Below are 25,211 nucleotides of genomic sequence, written 5' to 3'. Positions count from 1 at the left end.
TTCTCTCTTCTTAAAAAAAAAAAAAAAATTAAATCCTTTGGGGCATTTTATGCACTCTCTAATTCCATTTCTCAATCTGTATGTACCCTCAAGTCATGAAAAATGCACTTTATTCTTTCAGCTCCACATTTATGGGGGGAAAATTAGCAATGGTGACTTCTCAGATTGCTTAATTCACCTCTTGGTGGACAGTGGAAGCTCTGACGTGAGCTTGTTAGTTTCCTGTCATCAATTGCTTAGGTCTAGTATTCACACTCTGATCATTTTCTTCTTCTGTCTTCACTCATTCCCTTGACAGTCTCATCTAACCATGACTTGAAATGATAGTGTAAGCTAACAACTTTGAAATTTATATATGCAGGCTTGAACTCTCAATGTTCAATCATAGGTTGAAATGCCTAAGTGACACACATACTTTGTGGTCTCATAAAAGTTTCAAATTGATCCTGTTAAAACTGGAGTCTTCGTCTTCCCTGGTTAGTCAGTGGTAAAGAATCCACCTGCCAATGCAGGAGACATGGGTTCAACCCCTGATCTGGGAAGATCCCATATGCTGCGAAGCAACTAAGCCCATGAGCCACAATGATTGAGGCTGCACTCTAGAGCCCGGGAGCTGCAGCTATTGAGTCCGCGGGCTGCAGCGACTGAAGCCCGTGTGCCCGAGAGCCTGTGCTCCACAATAAGAGGAGCCACTGCAACGAGAAGCTCTCATACTACAAGTAGAGAGTAGCCCCCACTCGCCAGAACTAGAGAAAAACCCCGCACAGCAACAAAGACCCAGGGAAGCCAAGAAAAAAAACAAAACAAAAAAACCCTGGAGTCTTCATTTTCCCTCCAGGTCTCTTCGACATGTGGCTTCCCCATTTCAGGGGATGGAAAACCCATTCTTCAGGTGATCTAGGTCAACCATACATGAAGGAGACTCAGGGTGGAAGACTCAGGGAAGTGCAGTAGGGCATGTGTGCAGTGCGTCAAGATGGGACTTCTGGTTTCCTTCTCAAGGTAATTTTTAAGCTACTTTAAAAAAATCTGTTCCCCTAGAATGCTACCAAGCCAAACTCGGGTTCACTCACTCCATGCACAGCAAAGCCAACCTGACACTGGGTTGTGGTGAAAGCACAGCGTTTATCTCAGGGTGAAAACCAAGGAGAATGGGGAGCTCACACTCAAAAGACCTGAACACCTTGAAGACTTCAGGCGAGGGTTTTTATTTTTTAAAAGCACATTTACTTATAATTAACTAATTAGCATTTGGCCGCACTGGGTCTCAGGGCACACAGGCTCTTCATTGCTGCACTCAGGCTTTCTCCAGTCGCAGAGACTGCAGGCCGCTCTTAGCTGTGGCGGCTTCTGTCGGTGCTGACCACAGGCTCCAGAGCATGAGGGCTTCACTAGTTGTGGTGCATGGGCTTAGTTGCCCTGCAGCATGTGGGATCTTAGTTCTCGGACCAGGGGATCGACCCCATGTCCACTGCACTGGCAGGCAGATTCCTAACCCCTGGACCACCAGGGAAGTCCCCAGGCAAGGGTTTTTAAAGACAGTGTTAGGGGAGAGGGTCCCAGGATGCATGATCAGCTCATGGAGAATTTTCTGATTGTTTGGTGCTGAGGTAGCAGGGTGGTGTTCAGGAATCTCACCATCAATCTTCTGATTCCAAGCAGTCTGTGGTCTATGTGTTTGAGGTCAGCAGTTTCCACCTGGTGGGAATTTGGTTTCTATTAAAAAAACAACTTAAAAAGTGTTTCAGACATTGTTAACTGTCTTCCTTGAGGAGAGCTAAGCTCTTATGACCCCGTCCTACAGATTGACGTATTGCTTAAGTTATTTTCTCCTTCTCTGTTTGACTGCCTCTTCTTTGTTCAAATTGTTGCCTCCTAAAATGATTAACTGTTGGAGCCCACCTGTTTGGAAATCAGGGAGGCCAAGTCAACCAAAGCTGTTGCCACAAACGAGAAGTAGGGACACACAGAGGTGTGGTGGTGGTGAAGGCTCCACACGGTCCTGCTAGGTTTCCAGAAGAGGCTCTTGGGAATTCGCTGGTGGTCCAGTGGTTATGATTTTGGACGCACACACTAGTAAGTGGCAGTGAACAGTAGCTGGAAGCAAGGTCTTAGTTGTCCGGACCAGGAGTCCTAACCACTGGACCACAGGGGCCAGTAGTTAGGGCTTGAGTCCGCAGTCCTTGCCTGCCTAGTCAAGAATGAATTCAGGCAAGGAGGCAGAAAGTAAAGTGTAAAGTAAAAAGTTTATTGAAAAATACATGCAGAAAGGTGCATGGGCAAACTTAAGAGTCATGACTTTGGGAAGTTTAAATCCTTTACAAGGAGGGCAGCTTTCTGGGTCTTTGTCTTCCCTCTGGCCAATCATCTCACTTTGTACCCCATTCCTGGCTAAGACCCTCCCCTGGGTGCACGCACACACACACACCTCAGCCAAGATGGATCTTGAAGTGAAGGCTTCTGGAAGGAGATTCATTATGGCCTGGTGTTATCCCCTGACTTTTAACCCCAAGGAGCCTTTCTGCTCATGTGCAGTGTGTCTTGTTTGTCCCAAAAAAGGAGGATACTTTACCCAAACAGGGTTTTACCCCTTTGTCTTTGCCATGACTATTATCTTAAGGCATTTACAAGAGCTTCCCAGGTGGTAAAGAATCCGCCTGCCATGCTGGAGACGCCAGAGACAAGGGCTCAGTCCTGCAACCCACTCCAGTATTCCTGTTTGGGAAAATCCCAGGGACACACAAGCCTGCCGGGCTACAGTCCATGGGGTCGCAGAGTCGCACAGAACTGAACACAGTGTACAAGAAACGAAGACTCGCTATTTACCGTTTCTGTTACTTCCATGTTGAAGGGCAAACAGGGGGTTGATTTGAAATGCCTTGCCTGGAGTCCACCCACATCTTGTCTCTGGAACTGCAAACAGGAGGCTAGTTGTAAACGTCTAACCTGAAGCCCATCTAGTTCCTACCTCAATTAGGACCCCGAGTTTCCACTGCAGGGATGCGGGTTCCATCCCCGGTCGGGAAACTAAGAGCCCAGAAGTCTCGCCGGGTAACAAAAAAAAAAAAAAAAAGAGAGAGAGAGAAAGAGAGAGAGAGAGGATCCAGGAAGGAGCAGCGGGGTAAGGAAAACCACTCAGCCAGCTGCAAGCCCAGGTCACAGCCCCACACCCTTTGCATTTGGCCCCACCAGGGGCGAATGTCCCAGCACTCCTAGCCTCAGTTTCCCTGGGTCACTGCACAGACTCTCTCGCCACCGGCACCTTGTCCACCCGACTTGAATCCAGTATGAAGAAGCACGTCTAGGCCGGCCTCAGCTTTTTGTAGGGAGAAACACCCCGCTGGTTACCCTGCTCCTCGCCTTCGCGGATCTAGCGGAGACTACCTCACCCAGAGGCTGTGCGCCTGAGGCGGGCGCTGGCCAATGACGTAGGGGGCGTTTCCTGAGGCGTGGGCGGGACTTCCGGTTTCTCTCTGCGGACGCCATTTGCCTACAGGGTTCGCTCCCGGCAGGATTCGACGGGCGGAGACCTGGGCCAGCGCGGCTCCCCAGGCCTTTCTTGGGGCCCGCGCAGAGGGGTGCGGATCCCCTTCGTGCCTTTGAACGGGTCGTGAGTCCCTAGGCGGTGGCGTGCCCTGGTCACCCGCCGGTCCGCGGCCTGTGCGGGCCTCAGCAGCGCCCCCGGTCTCCGCGTTCACGAGGGCGGCGCCCGGCTCTGGGGCGGCTTGTTCGCGGAGGGCGGCGGTCAGCCGAGGTCGCCCAGCCCAGGCGGGCGAAGGCGAGGGGCAGCGGGCCGCCCCGGGCTCGCCTCTCCCAGGCGGCCTGGACCGCAGCTCCCGTCATGGCGGTGCCGACCCACCGGACCCAGGTGCGTGGACGCCAGTGACGGTACCGCTCATTTTCTAGCACTGAGGCGGTTTCGGCAGGCACGCCGGATGTGTCCCCGCGGCCGTCTGCTCTGGTTTGTGGAGCCGCCTTGCCACTTATGTATTCCCGGTCTTGAAAGCTACTGGGCTCTGACAAGTGCCCAGAAGTTGTAGAGAAATGACTGCTGCCTCCTCCAGGTTGTTAGTCGCTCAGTCGTGTCCGACTCTTGCGACCCCATGGACTGTAGCCCGCCAGGCTCCCCTGTCCATGGGCGGCGGCTTCTTTTTCTTTATTTAATCGCTGAACCACCTGAGGAGCCCCCATCATATTTGGTAAACCCCTAACCCCACCGTGTACTGCGAGGATACACTCTGCCCCGCCCCCCCCCCCTGGTGTTACTCCACCTGGTGGCCTTGGGCGTTGGAGGGCGAGATGAGTGGACCGACAAAGTCAAGTTACAGAAGGCCAGCCAGGTTGCCATGGTTCCTCCCAGATGCTGAGACGTGTCTCGAGTGGGCGAGATCCTGTGGGCCTTTGCCGAATGTTGCACTCACTTTCAGCCAGGTCAGCCATGGTGGCCAATCTCATGGCCAAAGCGAGCGTTAGCCTGGGCCGCTTGTGCTCCCTGGTCTGAAGTAGTCCTGGTACGGGGTGAGTTTTGGCAGGGCCCAGGAAGAAAGAGGCTAAACGGTTCATTGTGGAATCTCCCTGGGAGGAGGGGCTGGGGAGTTGGTCCAGACCCTGCCATTATCCAGGTAGATCCACCCCTTCAGGCGTTTATCCCGGGAGGTCTGTGATGAAGGCTCTGCTCCTCTGTCCATGTTCACAGAAATATTTTCAGGCATGATGAAATGGATTTAACAGCAAACATTTCCTTAAATGCCTCACAACCTCATCACTAGGTGTTCACTTTGGTGAAAGACTGTCAGGTTACACTGTTAGACCCTGAATTGCACTGGCCTGCGTTAAAAATCTTGCCTTTGGTTTGTAGGACACACGATTGGGTGGATTGGTGGAGCTCCCTTAGCCTCAGGTCATTGACTGGCATGGAGGTAATGAGAGATTTACTCAGAGCCTATGGGAGAATCAAGGAAAATGCCAAAGCCCATGGAATGTTGAATACTTTTCTAAAACTCAGGACAGTTATTGGTGAAGTGGGAACTGTTATTGTATTGATCCAGAAACGAGGCTCAGAGAAATGAAGTGAGTGATGTCTCCAAGGTAACACAGCTGGCAAGTCTCGGGTTTCAAGAGTTTGGATGCAAACCACGGGAGACTGACAAAAGAACTGGGGACTTGTAATCGCTTTAACCAGGATGTGAAGCCCTCAGCATGGGTCAGGCAGTTAGCAGGACCGGGGAGGCGCAGGTACTGCTGTTGTTACCATTACTGACACTGTCATTACCATTACGTACTCATTCCTCTGATGTCCTAGAGCCCTGTCTGCATTTCACAGCCCACACGTCACTTCCATTGTCTTGTGTGACTTTCCAGTGGCCCTGCATAGGAGGCGTCTCTTATAGACTTCATAATACACTACTATATTATATCCAAAACATTGTTCACCTCCCCTTCAGCCCAGCCTAGATCTAGCCCTCAGACAGTGCTCCATGGTTAAGGCCTTGATCTCTCTGCACCTTTACCAGCCTTTTAGAAATGAGCTCTGTTACCTCTGCTTGACAGGTGTCTGTGACCTTTGATGATGTGGCCGTGACCTTCACCCAGGAGGAGTGGGGCCATCTGGACCCGGCTCAGAGGACCCTGTACCAGGAGGTGATGCTGGAGACGTGCAGGCTCCTGCTGTCTTTGGGTAAGGCCTCCCACTCAGCCCTGCAGGCACGCTCTAGCTCCATGCCTAGCTGATCCAGAAGCCTCCCCGCCATACAGCGTCACTCATGTTTGAGATTCATCTCTCTCTGCCTGCTATCTTAGTGTCACTTTGGGCAAGAAAGACCCCTTTGGCTCTTAGAAGGTGGTGGAAGGAAATGAATGTTCTGCAGAACCCAAAGGCAGCATTTCCAGTTGGGCCACATGGGACTGAAATACGAGAACCAGGATTATACCCTGGCTTCTGGGTCTCCTGTCCTGGCTTCTTTCTCTGGCTTTGCTCACATCTCTGTCTTTTCAGAATGGCTTTTGCACCCCGTCAAGTTTGACAGGAGTGACCACCCCAGTCCCTGCTCTCCAAGGCTCCCAGATGCCTTGTTTCTCCGTGTGTTTATATTGTTGCTCTTTCTCTGCTGCAAGGCTCTGGGTGGGGGTGGGGGAGTCCGTGAGGTGGAAGTGACCACCTGAGCCTCTCAGCCTAGGGCCCAGCACGGACCGGCCTCTGTGAGGTTCCTGTTTTCACATTCCGGAGAGGGAGCCGACCGAATGGGACTGGTTCCCAAGCGCCCCTACACCCGCGTGCGCAGGATGTGGGTGCCAAGCTGTTCTCCGGGAGGAGGGTGAGGCAGCCGGGGCCCCAGGAGGCCTTTGTCGTCAGTGCCAGCGGGTCCTGTCTAAGCGCAGGGTCCCGGTCAGGGGGCTTCTCTGCCCTCCTGCGCCTTCACGGGTGTCTCATGTTCCCTCAGCCTCGGCCGGGGTCATCTGGTGGTCCGAGAAGGAGAAGCTGGGAGAGGAGCACTTCTCAGCATGTGGCGGTTTTGTGCCCCGGAGACACCAGGCAGCGTCTGCGGCCACCTCTGCCCGTCACTCGTGGGGGTGGGAGGTCCCGGGGTCTGGGGGTGAGTCCAGAGATACCCCTCAGCATCAGAGGGTGGACGGGACAGCCCCGCTCAGCCGAGGGTGACCCAGTCGGCGTGGGCCGGAGAGCCGCGGTGGAGAAACAGCAGCTCGGGGACGGTCCCCTCAGGCCGCTCAGTTTGAGGGAAGGGAGGGCTGTGAACCCAGGGCTTCGGTGAGACGGGCCTGTTCTTAGAGACCTGGGATTGTGTTCTGTGTTAGTGAGAGGAGGTTAAAGAAAATCAGGAAACGCTTGACATGTTTAGATATTTCATAACAAAAAAAAACGCCCACCATCGAGCCCCGATCCCTCCACCCGCCTCCCCAGGCTCTCCCCGGGCTCACTGCTCCAGTCTCAATGGCGTCTTGCTGTTTCTGTGCATACCTGACATATTTGCCTCAGGCCTGTGAGGTGCTGTTCTGTTTTCCTGGTGGGTGTTCTTGGGCATTTTGGCTTTTCTTGTGGCCCTCTGATCTCCACACCTTCCGGTGGAAAGCTGGAGTGGGTAGTGGGGAGGCACCTTTGGGAAGCAGGTGCCGCTCTCTTCAGAGGGTTAGAAGGTTGATTATAGGAAACAAGTGCTTTGTGAGGGAAGCCATAATCTCCATTTGTTTTTAAAATATCACAGATAGTAGCATCCTCTACCAGGTCTCCCGTTTGGCAGGTTAAGGAATATACCAGGATTGTAGACGGCAGCTCAGGAACATGATCGTATATGATAGAATCCCTAAAAGAAAGCCAAAAGCTGCAACTCTGATTTCTGTCCTAGGAGAGGCAGTCCATACATACCCACTAGAGTGAGAGTTTTAGTGTCCCCGGGTGAAGTCCACTTCATTGATGGGGTGTGGGACAAGGTAACCTTTGCAAGTGGGTACGCGCTCGACTTGATGATGGCCTCAGCATTTGCTGGTTTGTTTGACACAGTGGCTTACTCGGAGGGTTCGGGCCTCTGAGTTAGAAAGCATTGAAGGTGCCCAGACCAGTATCAGAACAGCAGTTCTCAGAGTGGCATAGGGCTCTTCTTCAAGGTTTGGTCTGTCTGGTTTTGGAGTTCAGGCCTGGTGGATCCCACATCGGACGAGCAGCTGCCCGGGCTCCGGGACAGTCCCGGTTACTGTGCCCCCGGGGCGTGTGCTCCCTCGGTCCCGCCCCCAGCCTCGTGGCATGATGGCAAGCTCCGTGCGTAACCACAGCGGGGACAGTGAGTGGCCTGCTGTAGAGCCAGTCTTGGTGTGCGCAGAGCGGGGCCGCGTTCCCCTTCAGCGTAGCAAAGGGCGGTGGGGCGTTTCCGAAGTCTCTGTGTGGTGTAAGTAGGCCAGGGAGCCTTGAATTAAGGCTGCGGGGCGAGAGAGGTTTATTTGGGGATTTGTCAGACTGGAATTCGAAAAGGAGTTGTTGAAGGATATTTTTATTCTCTAGTTAAACCAGCTGTTTGGGGCCTACTGGGGCCATGGAGCTCAATTGATTGCCTCTCACCAGAGCCCAGCATTGTGTAGTTTGTGAAGTGGAATGTGTATCTTGGTCACTGTCAGTAATGCCTGTCATCCGAGAGGGACTCGGGAGCATCCTGGCAAAGCTTGTGTGGTCACCTTTATAAATGTAGGGGCGTGTGACTTTGACTTGCTTTTGTGGTACCTGTGGGACAAGAGGTTCTTTAGCCTGAAGGAGGCAGTTTTGAAGCGATGGCCTAGCAGTTGATAATGAATGTGAAGCCGTTTGCTGATTAGGGCCTCTGGTACTAAGATGGCCCCCTGAGTAGGCCACAGAGTGTTTCTTAGGTCCCACTTTTCACTGGGACATGCTGGCCACAAGGCAGAAAGCAGCAGCATTCTACGGAGCAGCATCACGTGTGATGGACAACAGTCAGGGACCCCCCAGCGGTTCCCTCAGTCAGTCCCGAGGAGCTCCCCGGGTAGCCTGGGAGGGGTGACCCCCCCAGCACCACGGCATTTGGCAAGGAGCTGAGGACAGGAGAAGCCACCGCCTCCTCCCAGTAGAATGTGTCAGAGGGCCTAGGGTCTGTGCCATCCTGTCCTGAGCCCCCGATAGCTGTGCTGAGCTTGGTCTGTGCTGTTTTCATGACCCAGAACATGATGGGCAGTTGGGTGTGGAGGTCAGAGGCTCCAGGTCTGAGAGAGCCTTTGTTGTCAGGAGAGCCTTGTGCGTGGCTCATGGTGGTCTGGACAGCATGCCGCAGCGGGCTGAGGGCACAGTCTGGGCATCTCATGGCCCTGGTCCGTGCTTCAGGAACTCCAGGAGGTGTGCGAAGAGGTCGGCAAAGCCTTTTTAGTGAAGGAGTCTCTGAGGGCTCTAGTGGGACTGGCTTTCCAGCAGTACTGGTAGCTGATTTTAGAGCCTTTGTTGGAGGGAGCCCCATTCAGGGTGGGCTGATTTATAAGTTTCAGTATCAGGGAGATGAAGTAAAATCTATAAACGAATACATGGCCACCAAAGTCATACTAAATGGGAGTGCTATCTTAAACTAGCCCCAGAGGTTTATCAGATGTTGGCCTACTGTCTGTCCTGTGTCAGATAGCATCTCCTTAGAAAGGCTGTGGTCAATGTAATGTCGCCGGCGCTCCTGCAGAGAAGGGGTGCAGCTGAGGTGTCAGCTGCCGAGGGTGTGGGTGTTGGCAGCCTGGGAGATGGGAGAGGAGTCCTGTTTCCCTTCAGAGTGAAGGCAGACCAAGGCTGTGAGCCTGTCAAAACTGACACCAAACAGAACACCTTAGCCCAGTCTGTCAGGGCAAGTAATTACTGGCTTCTAACAATGTTGGGTTTGGGGTGTGTGGATCTTGTTCGTCAGCTCAGACTGCCTCTACTGTGTGGTTAAGCAGCTTTATTTTCACAGTTTCTGGATGTTGGACGTCCCAGTTCAGTTCCCGATAAGGATCTCCTGCTGACCGCCTGCTTGGGAGCCCTTCCTGACCTTTGCTCTGGCTTGGAGGGACCTTCTCTTCCTCTTCAAAGGGTACCAGTCCTACCAGATCAGGGCCCTACCCCATGACCTCTTTTCATCTTTATTACCTCCTTAAAGGCCCTAAGTCCAGGTCGGATCACATTGGGGATTAGGGGGTAACACATTCAGCTTAGGGGAACACAATTCAGTCCATGACAGGAACCCTGAAGCTGGGTGGGACCGCAGAATGAAGGTTGCAGTAACTCACAGTGAGGGGCCCTGGGTCTTTTCAGATTTAGGAACAGGCACAGTTGGGCTGTTAAATGGAGCAGCAGTGGGGATCATCACCCCTTGATGAATTAGGTCTTACACGTAAGGTTTGCTCCCTGAAATTCACTTTTCAACTTAACATTGGGCTGAATAATTATTTTCACTTGGGTGTGTGGGGTCCCATTTCATCAAGTCAATTAATTTATAAGTGCCAGAAATTCATTTTAATTATGTCAGAGCATCAATGCCCAATGCAGGGTACTTTTAGAACAGTGGATACTTGGCCTATAGGAAGTTCAGGCAAAGCTATAGAGTTAAAGTGAGACATGCCCGTTTTTCCTCTTTAGAATTTAGTTACTTTTTAAGATGGCAGAGTGCAGTGTTTCAGTTTAGGGGGATTCCCGGTTATAACTATGATTTGAGCCACAGTATTAAGTTCATGAGGTTTTGTCTGTTGGTACATTTTAGTAAATTCTGAAGATAATTCAAAAACTTGTGTTGTAGGGTCAGACAAACTAATCTGTGCCTTGTTATGTTTCAGTAATATAAACTTTTTAAATACGTTTTGTTATGTTACTTATATATAATAATTTACTATGTAAGTTTTAGTATAAGAATTTTGGATTTCCAGTTGGGTCCAACTATAAACTGTGTTCTAATTTAGTTATGTATTGTATATTGTTAAATGTTTTACTCTTTCCTTGTTATCTAGGGCTTTTGGTTCGGTTTTTGTTGTTACTATGTTTGAGTCAGTACCAGTCTAGAACCAGTATTGTGTCTGCTAGGCCTGGCATTTGCTTGGTGTGTGAGGTTTAAAGTGTGTGCCACCACTCCCTCCCGTTTTCCCTTCTGGGCTTTTATCTTTTAAAGCCCTGGTTTTTAGTTTTAGTCTATCTCCTATGGGGAGGGGCTTGGGTCTCTAAGCTCAGCCTCTCCCTGGCATGGCCCTGGTGCATCCCATAATAATTAGTCCCGTCCTCTTCCTGCCCACTCCTTTTTTACCCTCCAAACAAAAATATTTTTTTTGGCCACCTTTCTATCCCCGACCATTTTTCTTTTACTTGGGTGTTCTCCGGGTAGGCTCCTAGCAGTCCCAAGTGGTGAGTCGGTGAGCAGCGGCCTCCCTTTCTAGGGAAGGGCTGGGTCTCGTGCCTCTAGACAGCAGTGGTGTGACCTTTGGGTGTGTGTTCCACAGGAGCGCCCAGACCCACGGCAGGGCTTGTGCAGTCTGGAGTAAGCTGGGTTGAGTGCCTCTCCCCACTTGCCCCCAGACTTCAGTGATGTTGGCTCAGTTGATGCGTTGCATCTTTGAGGGGACCTGGGCCTGGTGCAGTACCAGTTACCTGGTTGCCCCTGGGTCACCAACCTAGAAACTTGGTATGTTGACCACAGAGAGACCAACTAATAAGATCAGTCTCTTCTCAGATCAGGTGGCAGCTAGGGACTCACAGCCCTTGCGGACTTGGCCAGTCACAGCTTCAGACTTCAGAACTTTGCTTGGGATCTAAAAAAGATATCAATGAGGTCATCATACCTTATTTTGACTGAAGAGTCGATGTTTCAAATATGTGAGTTCTTTAAATTATTCCATCAGTTAAAATAATATAATTCTAAATTGCTTGGCACAATCCGTGTGATATGGTTATACCCTGTACAAATTAATTTTCACTTATAATTAAGATTAAAGGTTGATAGTGATATGGTGGGTTGGTTAAGCACCTGGACTCAGCCAGGGTTGAGCAGAGTCTTCTCAGGGGGCAACATTTGAGCAGAGACCCAGGGAGGAGGGTCAGTACGTGCAAAGGCCCTGAGGTTGTCGGGAGGGTGACTCCTGGTGGCTGAGCCCTGTGCTGGGATTGGAGCAGACGGGAGAGCACAGTTGCTTAGTGATGAGTGATGAACCCTGGATCTCCCAGAGGAGATCATCTGCGAGTCCTGGTGCCTCTGCCATCCACTTCCTGTGGAACCCACGTGTCTTGCCCCTGCATCTGTGTGTGGCTGCATGTGGCAGACCAGCTCAGTCTTCACTCTGGAGGAAGTTTTTTATTAACTCAGCAGTCAGAGGCGCAGGGCTGGAACTGGCTCCTGGTTGGTGGCTTGCAACCCAATTGTCTGCTTCTTTGCCTCTTCCTGGTCTAGGGTCTCGGGCAGCTTTCCTGACAGGCAGGCGGCCTGATGGGCAACCCAGGCTGCTGCAGGACCTGGCACCGGCGAGTCCCCTCGATCAGCCATCCTGAGCCGGGGCACTCTCCTCCACAGGGCCTGGTGTGGGTCACCTGTCGGTTGGTGGAGATCTGAGTTTTCGGCCTTCTTGAGGCCAGAGTTTGGGATGGTTTTAATCTGTTGCTGCCCAGGCCCTGTCTGCAGAGATTAGCTTTCAGTTAGATATGAACCAGACATCCCGGAAGGTTTTGATGCTCACGTGATTGAGACTCACTTGGACTAATTAGAAAACAGCCTCTGGAAGGAGGGGGTTGTGTTCTCTGGGTCTCTTGGCTACAGCTGAACAGGTCTCTTGGAGCTCTGCGTGAAGGAGGTCAAAGGGAACAGGAGCTGTCTACACAACTCTCACTGCTGTCTGAAGTCTGGGTCCCAGCAGTGCTGCTTCTGACCTTGCTTTCCAGGTCACAGGTCTGGATTTTTGTGCGTGGGAGCAGCTTCCTTCTGAGGTCCATATCCTGAAGTCCCACACGAGACTGAGCGGTCTTCCCAGTTTTCACAGAAGCCCCCGTGTCTTCCTCCTTTCTCCATGCCCAGGGTGTCCTGTCCCCAGACCTGAGCTGATCTACCAGCTGGAACACGGGCAGGAGCTGTGGGTGGTGAAGAGAGACCTCTCCGGAAGCACCTGTCCAGGTAGGAGCCAAGCTGTGGGCAGAGACCCACAGAGGCCGCTGGCCCTGGTTCCCCGGGAAGCGTCTTGTTCGGGCCTCTGGTGGTCTGGAAGCCACGGAGCCCTTTGACCCCAGGTCCCTCTGTCCTTCCCGAGGACAGCTGTGCACGCGCTCAGATGTGTCCTGGGCTTCAGGCCTGGGTGCCGACCACCAGCTCTGTGACCCGGTGAAGCTCGGGATCTCCTCGTATCTGCACGTAAGCTCGGCTGAGTTACGGCCTGGCCGCAGTGTCGGGGGGACTCTGGCCTCTCCTCTCGGCGCTCACGCAGTGGAGCCGCTGTTTGTGACTCACGCCCCGTCCCTGTGGGTCACGGGGGTTCTGCAGCACACGGCCGTGCGGGCCCCCGGGTTCGTCTAGTCGTCAGTATGTGGCTTCAGGTGGTCCTGATCCCCTGCAGCTAGCAGAGAGGCGGGGGGTGACGCCACTCTGACTCCCACAAACACCGGCCCTCTGCTCCCTCCACTGGAAGGCCCTGGGCACCTGGCCGCGCTGGGGCGGTGGGCGGGGAGCTGTGACTGAGCCCTCCGCCCCAGGAGAGGAGCAGGAGGTTGGCGAGGGGGGCTGCTCCTGGAGGCGCCAGTCATGATGGTCGCTCTGTCCTGGGGTTGCTGGGGGTGTGTGGTTTTAGAGCATAAAACCGCTCAGCACAGGGTCTGCGCCGTGGTCGTAGTCTCTCGGGAAGTGAGCTGTTGTACCGCGTGTCCCGTTGGTCATGATGAACAGTGTGGCTCGCGCTTCCCCTCCCAGCACCTCTCCAGCCCTCCTCTGCTTCCCCTTCTCGCCCTGTCGTTCAGACACTTAGGAGCCCCCCCGCCTTGTCCCCCTGTCGCCCTCACCCCCGTGTTGGGTGAAGCCTCCCGGTGACGTCTGTCCTGTGGCCATGTCTGGGCGGCTGAGGGTGCTGGAGCCGCTGTGTGTGGTGCTGGGGCTGCTGCAGAGGCGTGCTCTTCCCACTCCTACTCACTCGGTGGCCCGGCCGGCCTTTGAGCATCTGTGTGTGGCCATTGGCGGCCCCTCAAGGGGCCTCCCAGCCTCTGCCCCTGCTCTCCACACACCTCCACCTGAGGATCTCAGGTGAGCACGCCTCAGAGAACCCATCCCGGTGCTCACTTCCATGCTCAAGCACATGGTCCTGCCGTCCGCGCAGGTTGGAGACTGGATGCCGCCCCAGACCCTCGCCCCCACCTGCAGCAGCCCTGCATCTGGCCATCCCGACAGTGACTGCCTCCCCAGCGCAGATGTGTCAGCATATGACCCTGGGGTGTCAGCAAGTCTCCATAGTAAATTCTTGCTTGGTCCTCAGCCCTTCCGCACTCAGGTTCCAGGCTGTACTATTCCTTTCACGTGGTGTAAGAGATCTTGGCACACTTCATGGCCAGTTCTTGAACCAGAGTCTAGGTTACACCTTTTAAGGAAAGTATTTCTTATTTACTGCTTGTTTAGTAACTTTGAAAGTGAAGTCGCTCAGTCATGTCCAACTCTTTTCAACCCCATGGACTGTAGCCCGCCAGGCTCTTCTGTCCATGGGATTTTCCAGGCAAGAACACTGGAGTGGGTAGCCATTTCCTTCTCCAGGGGATCTTCCTGATCCAGGGATCGAACCCAGGTTTCCCACATTGCATGTAGATGCTTTAGCTTCTGAGCCACCAGGGAAGCCCCTTAGTAACTTTATCCTTTGACTACTCAACACAAAAATGTGCTCAAGTTTCTTCCACTTGAATAAAATAAATAAAAAATATTCCTGTTTCATATTCATCCGCTTTCTAGGGCATTTAATTTTTCACATTTCATCACTCTCACAGACAGTGCTACCAAGAATATCCGTATGTATTGGTCATCTTGCACATTATTAGGCCTGTCTTTTGTTATTTCTAGGAGTAAAATTGTTGGATTATAGCCTGTGCAAACTTTCAACTTTAGGTGACAATTGTGGTGGTTTTCTCAAAGAGATCTGCCTATCTATAATTCTCTAGATTCCACTGACTGTGTCCTGTTCTGTCCTTGATGCTCTTAGGCACTTTGATTTTTGCTTAACAAATTGACAAAATTGTGTCTTAGGTGAGCTTGCCTTGCATTTCGTTAATTGTTCACAAGCTTTAGCTTCTTATCATGTAATTATCGGCCCATTTGTACAATCCTCCTCCTCATCTGCAGGCTCTGACTCTAGATTCATCAAGCACGGATTGAAGACACTAGGGGAAAAGAAAATCCCGGAAAGCTTGAAAAAGCAAAACTTGAGTTTGCCTTGTGCTGGCAACTATTTACATAGCATTTACATTGTATTAGATATTACAAGCACTCTAGAGACGATTTAAAGTACACAGGAGGATGTGTGTAGGTTATGTGCAAAAACTGGCATTTACATAGGACTTGAGCATCTTTGGATTTGGGTATTGAGCAGGAAGTGTCTGATACTAGTTATTCCCCTGTGGATACTGAAGAACAGCTGTATTTTCTTCTTTGAAATGTCAGTTCATCAAAAATGCCAGGTGTTCTGTTAACTTGTTTGACTTTTGTTTTTAGGGATTTTTTTACATTACTGATACTTATGTCAGTTATAGGTGCTGCTCCATCCCTAATATCAAAAAGATGTTCTCGTTATAAGATGTTCTAAGCCTGGCACCTGACATTTAACTCTTTCTGGTGTGAGGTAGAATTTGGGGATAGTGTGAGACAAGAATACAGAGTTCTCATTCCCAGCGTGTCACGCATTTTTCTAGCTCCGTTTACTTTATATTCTTTCCTTTTACTGTGAGCTGCTCTCCCTTCTCTTTCATTCCCCAGAGCTCCGTGTGTGTGTGTTTCCTGGGCTCTCTGTTCTTTTTGCATTGCCTGTTTGTCTTCTCTCTGTACCAGGACCACGGTGTCTTAAAGTCTAGAATCCTATTACCTGCTAAGGTAGATAGCTTTTTCTTAATTCTCATTATTCTTGCATCTTTATTTTTCATGCAAATCCCATGGTAAAACTACTGAGTTGCACAATAACCCAATTGGTATTTTATTGGAAATTGTATTGAATATACAAATTCATTGGGATAGAATTGTAAGCTTCATATGATTCATTTTTTTTCCAGTTTTATTGAGAAACGATCGATATACATCACTGTATAAGTTTTAAGGCATAGAGCATGCTGGTTTGATTTACGTATATTATGAAGTGATTACCAGTTGGTTAAACTAACATGCATCTTCCTGTATCAGATCAGTTCAGTTGCTCAGTCAAGTCCGACTTTGCAACCCCATGGACTGCAGCACCCCTGGCCTCCCTGTCCACCACCAACTCCCAGAGCTTGCTCAGACTCATGTCCATCAAGTTGGTGATGCCATCCAACCATCTCATCCTCTGTCGTCCCCTTCTCCTCCTGCCTTCAGTCTTTCCCAACATCAGGGTCTTTTCCAACTCGTCAGTTCTTCATATCAGGTGGCCAATGTATTGGAGTTTCAGCTTCAGCATCAGTCCTTCCAATATATATTCAGGATTGATTTCCTTTAGGAGTGACTGGGTTGATCTCCTTGAAGTCCAAGGGACTCTCAAGAGTTTTCTCCAACACCACAGTTCAAAAGCATCCAATCTTCGGCACTCAGCTTTCTTCATGGTCCAACTCTCACATCCATACATGACTGCTGGAAAAACCATAGCTTTAACTAGTCGGGCCTTTGTCAGTAAAGTAATGTCTCTGCTTCTTAATATGTTATCTAGGTTGGTTATAGCTTTTCTTCCAAGGAGCAAGCATCTTTTAATTGTATGGCTGCACTCACCGTCTGCAGTGATTTTGGAACCCAAGAAAATAAAGTCAGTCACTGTTTCCATCATTTCCCCATCTATCTGCCGTGCAGTGATGGGACCCGATACCATGATCTTTGTTTTTTGAATGTTGAGTTTTATGTCAGCTTTTTCAGTCTCCTCTTTCTCCTTCATCAAAAGACTTCAGTTCCTCTTCGCTTTCTGCCATAAGGGTGGTGTCATCTGCGTATCTGAGGTTATTGATATTTCTCCCAGCAGTTTTGATTCCAGCTTGTGCTTCATCCAGCCTGGCGTTTCGCATAATGTACTCTGAATATAAGCATGGTGACAATACATTGAAAAGATAAGATATTAAATACATTGAAAAGAAGAAAAGATAAAAGGGAAAAAGTTTTCTCACTGTGATGAGAACTCTAAGGAATATATTCTTAATGATGCTGTATATCATACAGCAGTGTCAACTACAGTCATAGAGTTGTACATTACATCCCTCGGTTACTTAATCTCAAAACTGGAAGTTTGCACCTTTTGACTGTCTCTCTCCAATTTCACCATCTCCCACATTAAATTCTTCATTGGTTTAGCTCCTCTTCAATGTCTTCAAGGAAAGTATTGACATTTTCTTTATCTAGATCATGTGTATTTTGCTAGTCTTTTCACCATACTGTTGAGACATAACAGACACAGTGTGTCTGTTCCGTCCTGCCTCCCATCCTGCCTTATGAGCTGTGTCCTGGGCGTTTCCACAGTAACCCAGGTCAGCGCCCCTGCATTCTCATCAGCAGCATCCTCGTGGCCTGTGGGGCTTTTGTACATTGTCTCCGTAGGCTGTCGCGTCCTTCCCACTGTCTCCTGTGGCAGTGCCTGGTGTGCCTGGAGTTGGTGTGGGGCTCCTGCAGTGTACAGCTCCCCTGGCCTCTTCCTGCACACAGTTAGCCAAACCCCAGATTAGGAACATAGAATTCCAGCACTGCCGGGCCTGCCTTGGTCTTCTGAACCAACTGAAAGTCGAGAGACTTCCCAGTCCACCCTCGGGTTCATTGATTTACTAGACTCAGGGAAACTCCCCTTGAACCTGTTGTGCTCACAGAGTATGTTTGGTACAGGATACAGATCAGAAGAAGGGCTGGAGGTGTTCCAGTCACGAAGCTTCCATGTCTTCCGCGACTCTTTACCTCTGGGAATTGATGTTTGGCAGTATGTGCACAGAGCGTTGGCAGCCCATGAACCTCACCAGGGCCCGGGTATGTAGATTTATTGACCTTCATTACAGAAGCGTGACTGACTGAGTCATTGAACATGGGACTCAGTGTCCAGCCTTCTTTCCCGCTCCTGAGCGCCTGCTGATAACTCGTGGTTCAAAACCCCAAGATTCTGATTACATGCGTGGTCTTTCTGCTGTGGTCAGACTTCATGTTATCTCTTTAGCATAATCTATCTAGGTTCCCATAATGAGCTATCCCATCTATGAGCTACAGATAGCTCATAGAATCTAAAGTACGTCCCTGACCAGGGATTTAACCGAGGCCTGGCAGTGAATGCACCAAGTCCTAACCACTGGACCTCCAAGGAATTCCCCTTTTCCTGGTGTTCTTACAACAGTTGGGATGTCCTTGCTTACAGAAACTGAAAGCACACAGAGGTATTATTACTCTGCCCAGCCACGTCTATAAAGTTATGGTGGTGTGTCCACTCCATACCCTTTATCTCCTCACATAAACTCTCTTGGAAGGAGTCAGCAGTCTAATGACCAAGGAAGAAGGAAATGAACAATCCTGAGAGTCAGTGGTAGCAAAGCATAACAGACCCAGAACACTCCTTTCATCTTTATTTTTTTCTCACTGAAATGCTAATTTCATTTCTTCTGTGTTGGATTACTAACAGGCCCTGTTTATTGTATTTCTTTCAGTTGACAAAGGAAAACCCAAGACCGCAGAACCTACCAGTTGTGAGCCAACGCTGTCTGAGGGAGCCTCTCTCCAGGAACTGACACAAGGAGGCCCAGGGGACTCCCAGCTGGGACAGACGAAGGATCGGGATGGGCTGCTGGCAGTGCAGGGAGACCACTTTGTACCAGGGATCAACCCCCAGAGGGAGAAGCTTAATGAAAAAGTAAGTCCTGAGCATGGCAGCTTAGGGACAGCTGGTGGTGTGTGTTCAAGGGTCGAAGAGGAGCCAGTCCCCGTAGAGGGTGCTGTCCATGACCGTGACTCCTGTGGATCAAGTAAAGAGCCCCTGATTCAGGACGAGGAAAGTCTCTTCAAATGCAATGACTGTGGGAAAGTTTTTAACAAGAAACACCTTCTTGCTGGACATGAAAAGATTCACTCTGGAGTGAAGCCCTATGAATGTACTGAGTGTGGGAAAACCTTCATCAAGAGCACACACCTCCTGCAGCACCACATGATCCACACCGGGGAGAGGCCCTACGAGTGCATGGAGTGCGGCAAGGCCTTCAACCGCAAGTCCTACCTGACGCAGCACCAGCGGATCCACAGTGGGGAGAAGCCCTACAAGTGCAGTGAGTGTGGAAAGGCCTTCACCCACCGCTCCAATTTTGTCTTACATAAGAGGAGACACACTGGGGAAAAATCCTTTGTGTGCAAAGAATGTGGGCAGGTCTTCCGACACAGGCCAGGATTCCTTCGACATCACATCATCCACAGTGGCGAGAATCCATATGAGTGCTTCGAGTGTGGCAAGGTGTTCAAACACAAGTCATACCTCATGTGGCACCAGCAGACCCACACTGGGGAGAAGCCCTACGAGTGCAGCGAATGTGGGAAAGCCTTCTGTGAGAGCGCAGCCCTCATTCACCACTATGTCATCCACACCGGGGAGAAGCCTTTCGAGTGCCTCGAGTGTGGCAAGGCCTTCAACCACAGGTCATACCTCAAGCGGCACCAGCGGATCCACACTGGGGAGAAGCCTTTTGTGTGCGCCGAGTGTGGAAGGGCCTTCACCCACTGCTCCACTTTCATCTTGCATAAAAGGGCACACACTGGCGAGAAACCTTTTGAGTGCAAAGAATGTGGGAAAGCCTTTAGCACTAGGAAAGACCTCATTCGGCACTTCAGCATCCACACTGGAGAGAAGCCGTATGAGTGCACGGAGTGTGGGAAGGCCTTCAACCGCAGGTCTGGCCTCACCAGACACCAGCGGATTCACAGTGGAGAGAAGCCCTATGAGTGCATGGAGTGCGGGAAGTCCTTCTGTTGGAGCACAAACCTCATTCGACATGCCATCATCCACACTGGAGAGAAGCCCTATAAGTGCAGTGAGTGTGGAAAGGCCTTCAGTCGCAGTTCCTCCCTCACTCAGCATCAAAGGATCCATACTGGGAGAAAGTCTGTCAGTGTGACAAATGTGGGAAGACCCTTTACAAGTGGGCAAACCTCTGTCACCCTCCGAGAACTCCTATTGGGGAAAGACTTTTTGAATGTAAACACAGAGGAAAATCTTTTGCAAGAGAAAGTACCTGCTGTGACATCTGATCGTACATACCAAAGAGAAACCCCTCAAGTATCTTCGCTTTGAGAAAACCTGTTAGATCATCCATCATTGTGTAAAGACCTATTTTAGAAATTGATGCAGCGTGAGAATTATTCTGCATCTGAGAATTCATCCGTAAGGGAGAGACTAGTGTTTATTGTGCACTAAGGAAAACTAGCTGTGTTTTTCTCCTTAGTTTACACTGTAGTGTTATCTCAGGAATTTTTGTAAAAAGAAGATGGAAACTTAGATAAGCAAATGAAATGCAAACACAGTTCCTTTGAGACTTCTCTGTCAAGCTTATGGCACTTTGAGATGGGTTCCTTAGTTTACTTGGGGTGAGCGGAACATTTATTTCACTGGCAAAGGGCCTTGACTCTTCGTGGGTCTTTGTATACACACTCGTTTTCCAGTGTCGGGAGAGTCAGATAGTTGAGGGCAGGTATTTAAGTAGATAAAGATACACACATGGTATACAGGCACATTTTATTGCACCAGTTAAGACCTTCAGGCTTTAGTTTTTTTTAAAAAACAAACTGTTCTTTTGGTGGTTTTAAACAGCAAACATTCAGACTTTTTCATTGATTCAGTCTGTTGTTTACTTAATTTTAGCTCTACCATAAATCTTAAAATTGGATAAATGAATCGTCTCTATTATTATTTAAATTGGCTTAGCTTTCCTAGTTCCTTGGACTTCCCATGTGAATCTTAGCATGCAAAAAAAATCTTGCTTCAGCATTTATAGAGATTGATTCAAACCTATAGAGCAGTTTGTTCAGAAGTAACACTGAACACAGTACATGATATGACATGTCATTAAGCATTCTTGGTATTTCATTACCATTTTGTAATTTTCAATAATTCAGGCCCTGTAAACTCTTAAAAGTGATTCATAAATGCATAGATTTTTTTTTTATTTTTTCCTTGTGTCTTGTAGGATATTAGTTCCCCAACCAGGGATCAGATCCAGACCAGCTGAGAGTCCTAACCACTGGGGCGGTGGACTGCCAGGGAATTCTCTGTGACACTGATTTTTAAACTTTGATTTCCTCGTTTCCTTTAGTAGTATATAGAAAGATAATTGTTCTGGGGGTGGTATTTCGGTGTCTTGTAGGCTTGGCTGAACTCAGTTATTACTTCTAGTTGTTTCTTTAGATAGAATCCTTGGTAGTTTATGCATAGACATGTCAACTGCAAATACTTTTCTCTCTTCCTCTCTGTATTCTTTTTATTTCCTTTTCTTAATGCACTTGCCAGGCCTTCCAGTGTGATGTGAGTAGGAGCAGTAAGAGAGGACATCCGTGGCTGGTTTCTGATATTCGGGGGAGAACGTTCCGTTTTCTCATCAAGTGCAGTGTTGTGAGTTTTGGTTTTTTCCGTAGGCTCTTCCTGTCAGGTCTCGCGAGTCCCCCTCAGTCCCTGGTTTGGTGAGGCTCTCGTCTCGCTCGAGTGTGGGCTTTGCTGGGCGCTCTTCCTCCCGTCAGTTGACGTGATCGTCCGGTTTTCCTCTGACAGTCAGGTGATACGATGTGTTACATTGAGTTTTGCATGTTGAACCAGCCTTGCCTCCTTGGAATAAACCTCACTTGGTTATGGAGTGTTTGTTTTAAAATACATATTAAAGCATTCAGTTTTATTGTATTTTATTGGAGAAGTTTTCCTCTAATCTCTTGATTGGTGGTGCATAGTTGCCATTCTTTGTTTTTAGCTACTATCATTGTCTGATTTTGGTGTCAAGGTGATAGTGGCCTCTCAAGTTCTGTTTTTTAGGAAGACAGTGTGTAATTGTTTTTAATTGTTGTTTTAATGTTTTATAATAGTCCAGTGAACCATTTGGGCCTGGAGATTTTCTGGATACTAGTTGATAAATAAATATGGAACTATTCAGAGTGTCTTTTCATATTGGATAAATTGGATAGCTGGTCCTCTTCAAAGAAGTGTTTCGTTTCATCTCAATTTCAGACTTGTTGGAAGTATTCCCTCATTATGTTTTTTAACGGCAACAAGGTATGTACTTATATCCCATTTTATTCCTGATTTTGGAAATGGTAAACTCCTTTTAATCATCATCAGTCTTAGACATTTACCAATCTTACTGATTGTTTTCAAGAACCAGCACTTTACTGATTTTCTTTTCTGTTCCTTTCTGTTTTTACTTTCACTGATTTCTGTTCCAGTCAATATTATAGCCTATCTTCTGCTTTGCTCTGGTTGCATTTTGCACTTTTTAATTTGAGGGATGCTGAGATTATTGATTCGACACTTTTAATTTTCTTATGAAACATTAAGTATTATAAAGTTCTACCACATCACTGTTCATTTTATCCCACAAGTTTTTATTACAGTTCATTCACTTCTGAATACCCCTTGATTCCTTTAGAGACTTCTTCTGTCACCTGTGGATTATTTAGAAGTTTTTTAGTTCATTTTCTACTGTTTGAACCATTTTCTGGTATCATTTTGTTATTGATTTCTTGTTTGTTTCACATTTGGTTTGACTGTTTAAATTTGTTGAAGTTTGTTTATTGCCCTTGGGTGTGGTTTGTCTTGTTGAATGTGCTGTAAGACTTCTTGAAAAGAATGTGTGTTCTGCTGTCATTGGCTGGAGTTTCTATAAATGTCTGCACAATTTTCTTTGTTGGGGATGTTTTTCAGATTTTCTATATCCTTGCTGACTTTCTTGTCAGTTGCAGAGAGAGGAGTGATGAACTATTGAAGTACAATTAAGAAATTGTAGTGTTTGCAGTTTGTATTTTTTAAGTTTCTTGTAACAGCAATAGTTGGGATCATATTTTTTTAATCCATTTTGCCACTTTTAATTCGTAAACTCAAAATAGTTAATGATACATTAGAGCTTAAGTGTACCATTTTAATTGTTTTTTTGTTGTATTCCCTTTATAGTGTTACTCTTGTTTTCTAGCTCTTGTTATTTAGCTTTCCCGTCCTTCCTGTGGGTTACTTTAATATTTTTTAGAATTCCACTTGATATGTCTGTAATGCTTTTGAGTATATATCTAATTTTTTTTACTGTATGTAGTGTATTACATATACATAACTTAATCACAGACTGTTATCAGTATTTCAGCACTTCGACGTATAGAAACCTTGATTTCATTAGGGTTCTTTTACATTCCCTGTTCTTAATATATTTGTTCTAAATAGTTTCTCATTGTATACTGAGCACCATATTGGATATTGTAATTTTTGCCTCAACTGTCTTAAGATTTTTTTTTAAAACAAAGTTCATGAGAAGTGAAGTCTGTGTATCTCTGATTTTACCATTTCATTGTTCTTTCTACGTTCTTGAAGTCCCAAGTCTTCTATTAACATTTCCCTTCTGTTTGGCAAGTTTCCTGTATCTGTTCTTTGTAAAGTATGTGTGCTGTTAATGAATGTTTTTTTCTTCTTCATTTAAAAATGTCTTTTCCCCTTCATTCTTGAAAGATATTTTTGTGGGACATATGATGAGGGATCCACAGTTCTTTTAGGACAAAAGATGTCTTTCCACGTCCCCCTCCTCTGTGCACCATGGTTTCATATGCGAAACCTGCCTGTCCTTCTCCGTCTTTGTGTGTAGAGTTTCCCGGTTCTCTAAGGCTTGTTCCAGCCGCAAAGGAGGACGGTCACTCCCCCTCCAGGACCGCTCGTCCTCCTCGTGACTGAATGCATCCCCCTCCTCCGCCCCCAGCTTGCTGAGGACCTCTGTCTGTGTGCTGCTTCCTGGTCTTCACCTTCTCCCTCTTAATGCCCTTCTAGCCTCATCATCTGTACAGTGAGCGCCATATTGGATGTGGTTGTCATTTTTGCCTCAACTGTCAAATGTGTTCAGTCTGTAGTCTCACCCTGGGCACTTCCTGCCCCACATGCCCATTGAGCTGCACCCTTGTCCTTTCTCTCACAGACACACCCAGTGGGACCGTTCTGTCCACTGTCTGTCCTCACCTCCTTGTGGCGTGCTCCAGTGGCAACTAAAGAGTGACCTCCTCCACGGTCACCTGGCTTGCGTAGTCCTCACAAAGTTCCCATTTGTACCCCTCATTATTGGACCTTTGTGCTGCCCACCCTCTTTCTCAAGAGTCCTTGGCTGGCTTCTGAGCCTTTCTGCCCTTCTCCTTCATAGGGTCTGTGTTTTCCATCTATTAAATAGTTCTACTTCCCAGGATCCACGTGTGGCCTTTGTTTTCTCACTTGTGATGTGTTCCATGAGTGAGTTAATTCCCTCTCAAGACATTTTATCCACAGTGATCTATGGAGTTCCCCCAGTCTGTCTTCAGGTTGAATATTTCTCCCTGGCCATCCTTCTACACCCACTGTTCATGTATACTGTGTGCTCGTGTCATGTGACCATGGCCTGGAGATAAACCTATCATTAGAACAGCAAACAAACATTGTTTTATATGTATCAACTCTTTTAACCTTTGCAGTGACTATATAGTGGGTAGTGTTCTCCCCATTTTACAGATGGGAAAGTAAAGGCATAGACAAGTTGAGGAATTTGTCCCGGGTTTCGTGATTAGAAAGTGTAGGAATTGGGATTGGAGTTAGCTGACTGCAGAATCCATGCCCTTGACATTTAACCTGTTGTTTTTCATAGGATGGGTGAATGCACCACTTGAGAGTAGACCAAACCTTGATCATTTGTCTGCAAATTACTCTTCTTATTTGGCATTAATGTTGACCATCCCTTTAGGACGAGTGAGATACGCCAAACTCCCTCTGTAACGGCTGCATAGTCTGTTTTAACTGCGGAAGATATAGTTGATCTGTGGTGGCAGGAAGATGGAAAAGGGCTGAGGTCTTCAGTGCCCAGATGCCCTGTGAACCCCACTGCCGTCTGCCTTGTTGCCCAGGCCAGATGGACACCTTGCAGCCATGTTTCATCGTCCCCATATCCGGCATCCAGCCACAACCACAGTCCAGCCACTCCCATTCTCTTTTGGTTTTTTCCCCCAGTAGACGTGTATTTAGTGAATGGCTACACACAGCCGGGAATGTTTATCATAATGCGTGGCTCCCTCACAGTGTTTACACAAAGCTGTGTGTATGATTGCCACCATATAGAACATACACTGACCTTACAGAAAAGCTCCACAAGCTTTTATGGCCAGATGGAAATCAGGATGAATGATTGTATCATGGGATCAAGACCACGCTTAGTTCAGCAATTTGCTAGGAAGACTCCCGGAGCTCGTGTTTTGTTGACACTCAGCAGCTATGCTTATTCCCCCAAAACGATCAAAGCAGACTCAGCCAAGAGAAAAAGCACAGGGACCAGGGGCAGTGTGCAGCTGTCCCGGCTCAGGGGAGTCGGGATGTGCTCA

The 25,211-nt window shown here is 48.5% G+C and overlaps 1 protein-coding gene and 1 long non-coding RNA gene across 5 annotated transcripts; one reads left to right on the top strand and one right to left on the bottom strand.

Annotated features, from left to right (window-relative positions):
• Positions 1 to 1,184: 1,184 nt before the first annotated feature.
• On the bottom strand, positions 1,185 to 3,478 carry LOC139029997 (uncharacterized). 2 transcript variants are annotated; one of them, XR_011482336.1, is made up of 3 exons: positions 3,263 to 3,478; positions 2,827 to 2,913; positions 1,185 to 1,698 (listed from the first exon to the last, which is right to left on the bottom strand). It is a non-coding gene; the product is annotated as an uncharacterized lncRNA (long non-coding RNA). The 2 variants fall into 2 exon arrangements; XR_011482335.1 differs by having other exon boundaries at positions 2,827 to 2,907.
• A 23-nt stretch (positions 3,479 to 3,501) lies between these two features.
• Positions 3,502 to 24,052, top strand: LOC110147632 (zinc finger protein 264-like). Of its 3 annotated transcripts, XM_070451657.1 has the most exons (6): positions 3,502 to 3,868; positions 5,049 to 5,235; positions 5,551 to 5,677; positions 12,519 to 12,614; positions 17,505 to 17,642; positions 18,308 to 24,052. In XM_070451657.1, the coding sequence occupies exons 2-6, from the start codon at positions 5,200 to 5,202 to the stop codon at positions 19,933 to 19,935; spliced, it is 2,025 nt and encodes a 674-aa protein (XP_070307758.1). In that variant the 5' UTR covers positions 3,502 to 3,868; positions 5,049 to 5,199; the 3' UTR covers positions 19,936 to 24,052. The 3 variants fall into 3 exon arrangements, with proteins under 3 accessions (XP_070307758.1, XP_020764934.2, XP_020764932.2); XM_020909275.2 differs by lacking the exon at positions 5,049 to 5,235; XM_020909273.2 differs by lacking the exon at positions 3,502 to 3,868 and having other exon boundaries at positions 4,256 to 5,235.
• Positions 24,053 to 25,211: the final 1,159 nt, after the last annotated feature.

Source organism: Odocoileus virginianus, chromosome 20, assembly GCF_023699985.2.
Source record: "Odocoileus virginianus isolate 20LAN1187 ecotype Illinois chromosome 20, Ovbor_1.2, whole genome shotgun sequence".
In the NCBI taxonomy this organism is placed as follows: Eukaryota; Metazoa; Chordata; class Mammalia; order Artiodactyla; family Cervidae; genus Odocoileus; species Odocoileus virginianus.
This window is presented reverse-complemented; position numbering and strand designations above follow the sequence as displayed.

Excerpts from the sequence above, each read along its gene's own strand:
- LOC110147632 (XM_070451657.1), top strand. The coding sequence starts at position 5,200 with ATGGGTCAGGCAGTTAGCAGGACCGGGGAGGCGCAG. Across the intron at positions 5,678-12,518 it reads CAGGCTCCTGCTGTCTTTGG|GGTGTCCTGTCCCCAGACCT; the intron begins GTAAGGCCTCCC and ends CTCCATGCCCAG. Across the intron at positions 12,615-17,504 it reads CTCCGGAAGCACCTGTCCAG|GATACAGATCAGAAGAAGGG; the intron begins GTAGGAGCCAAG and ends TGTTTGGTACAG.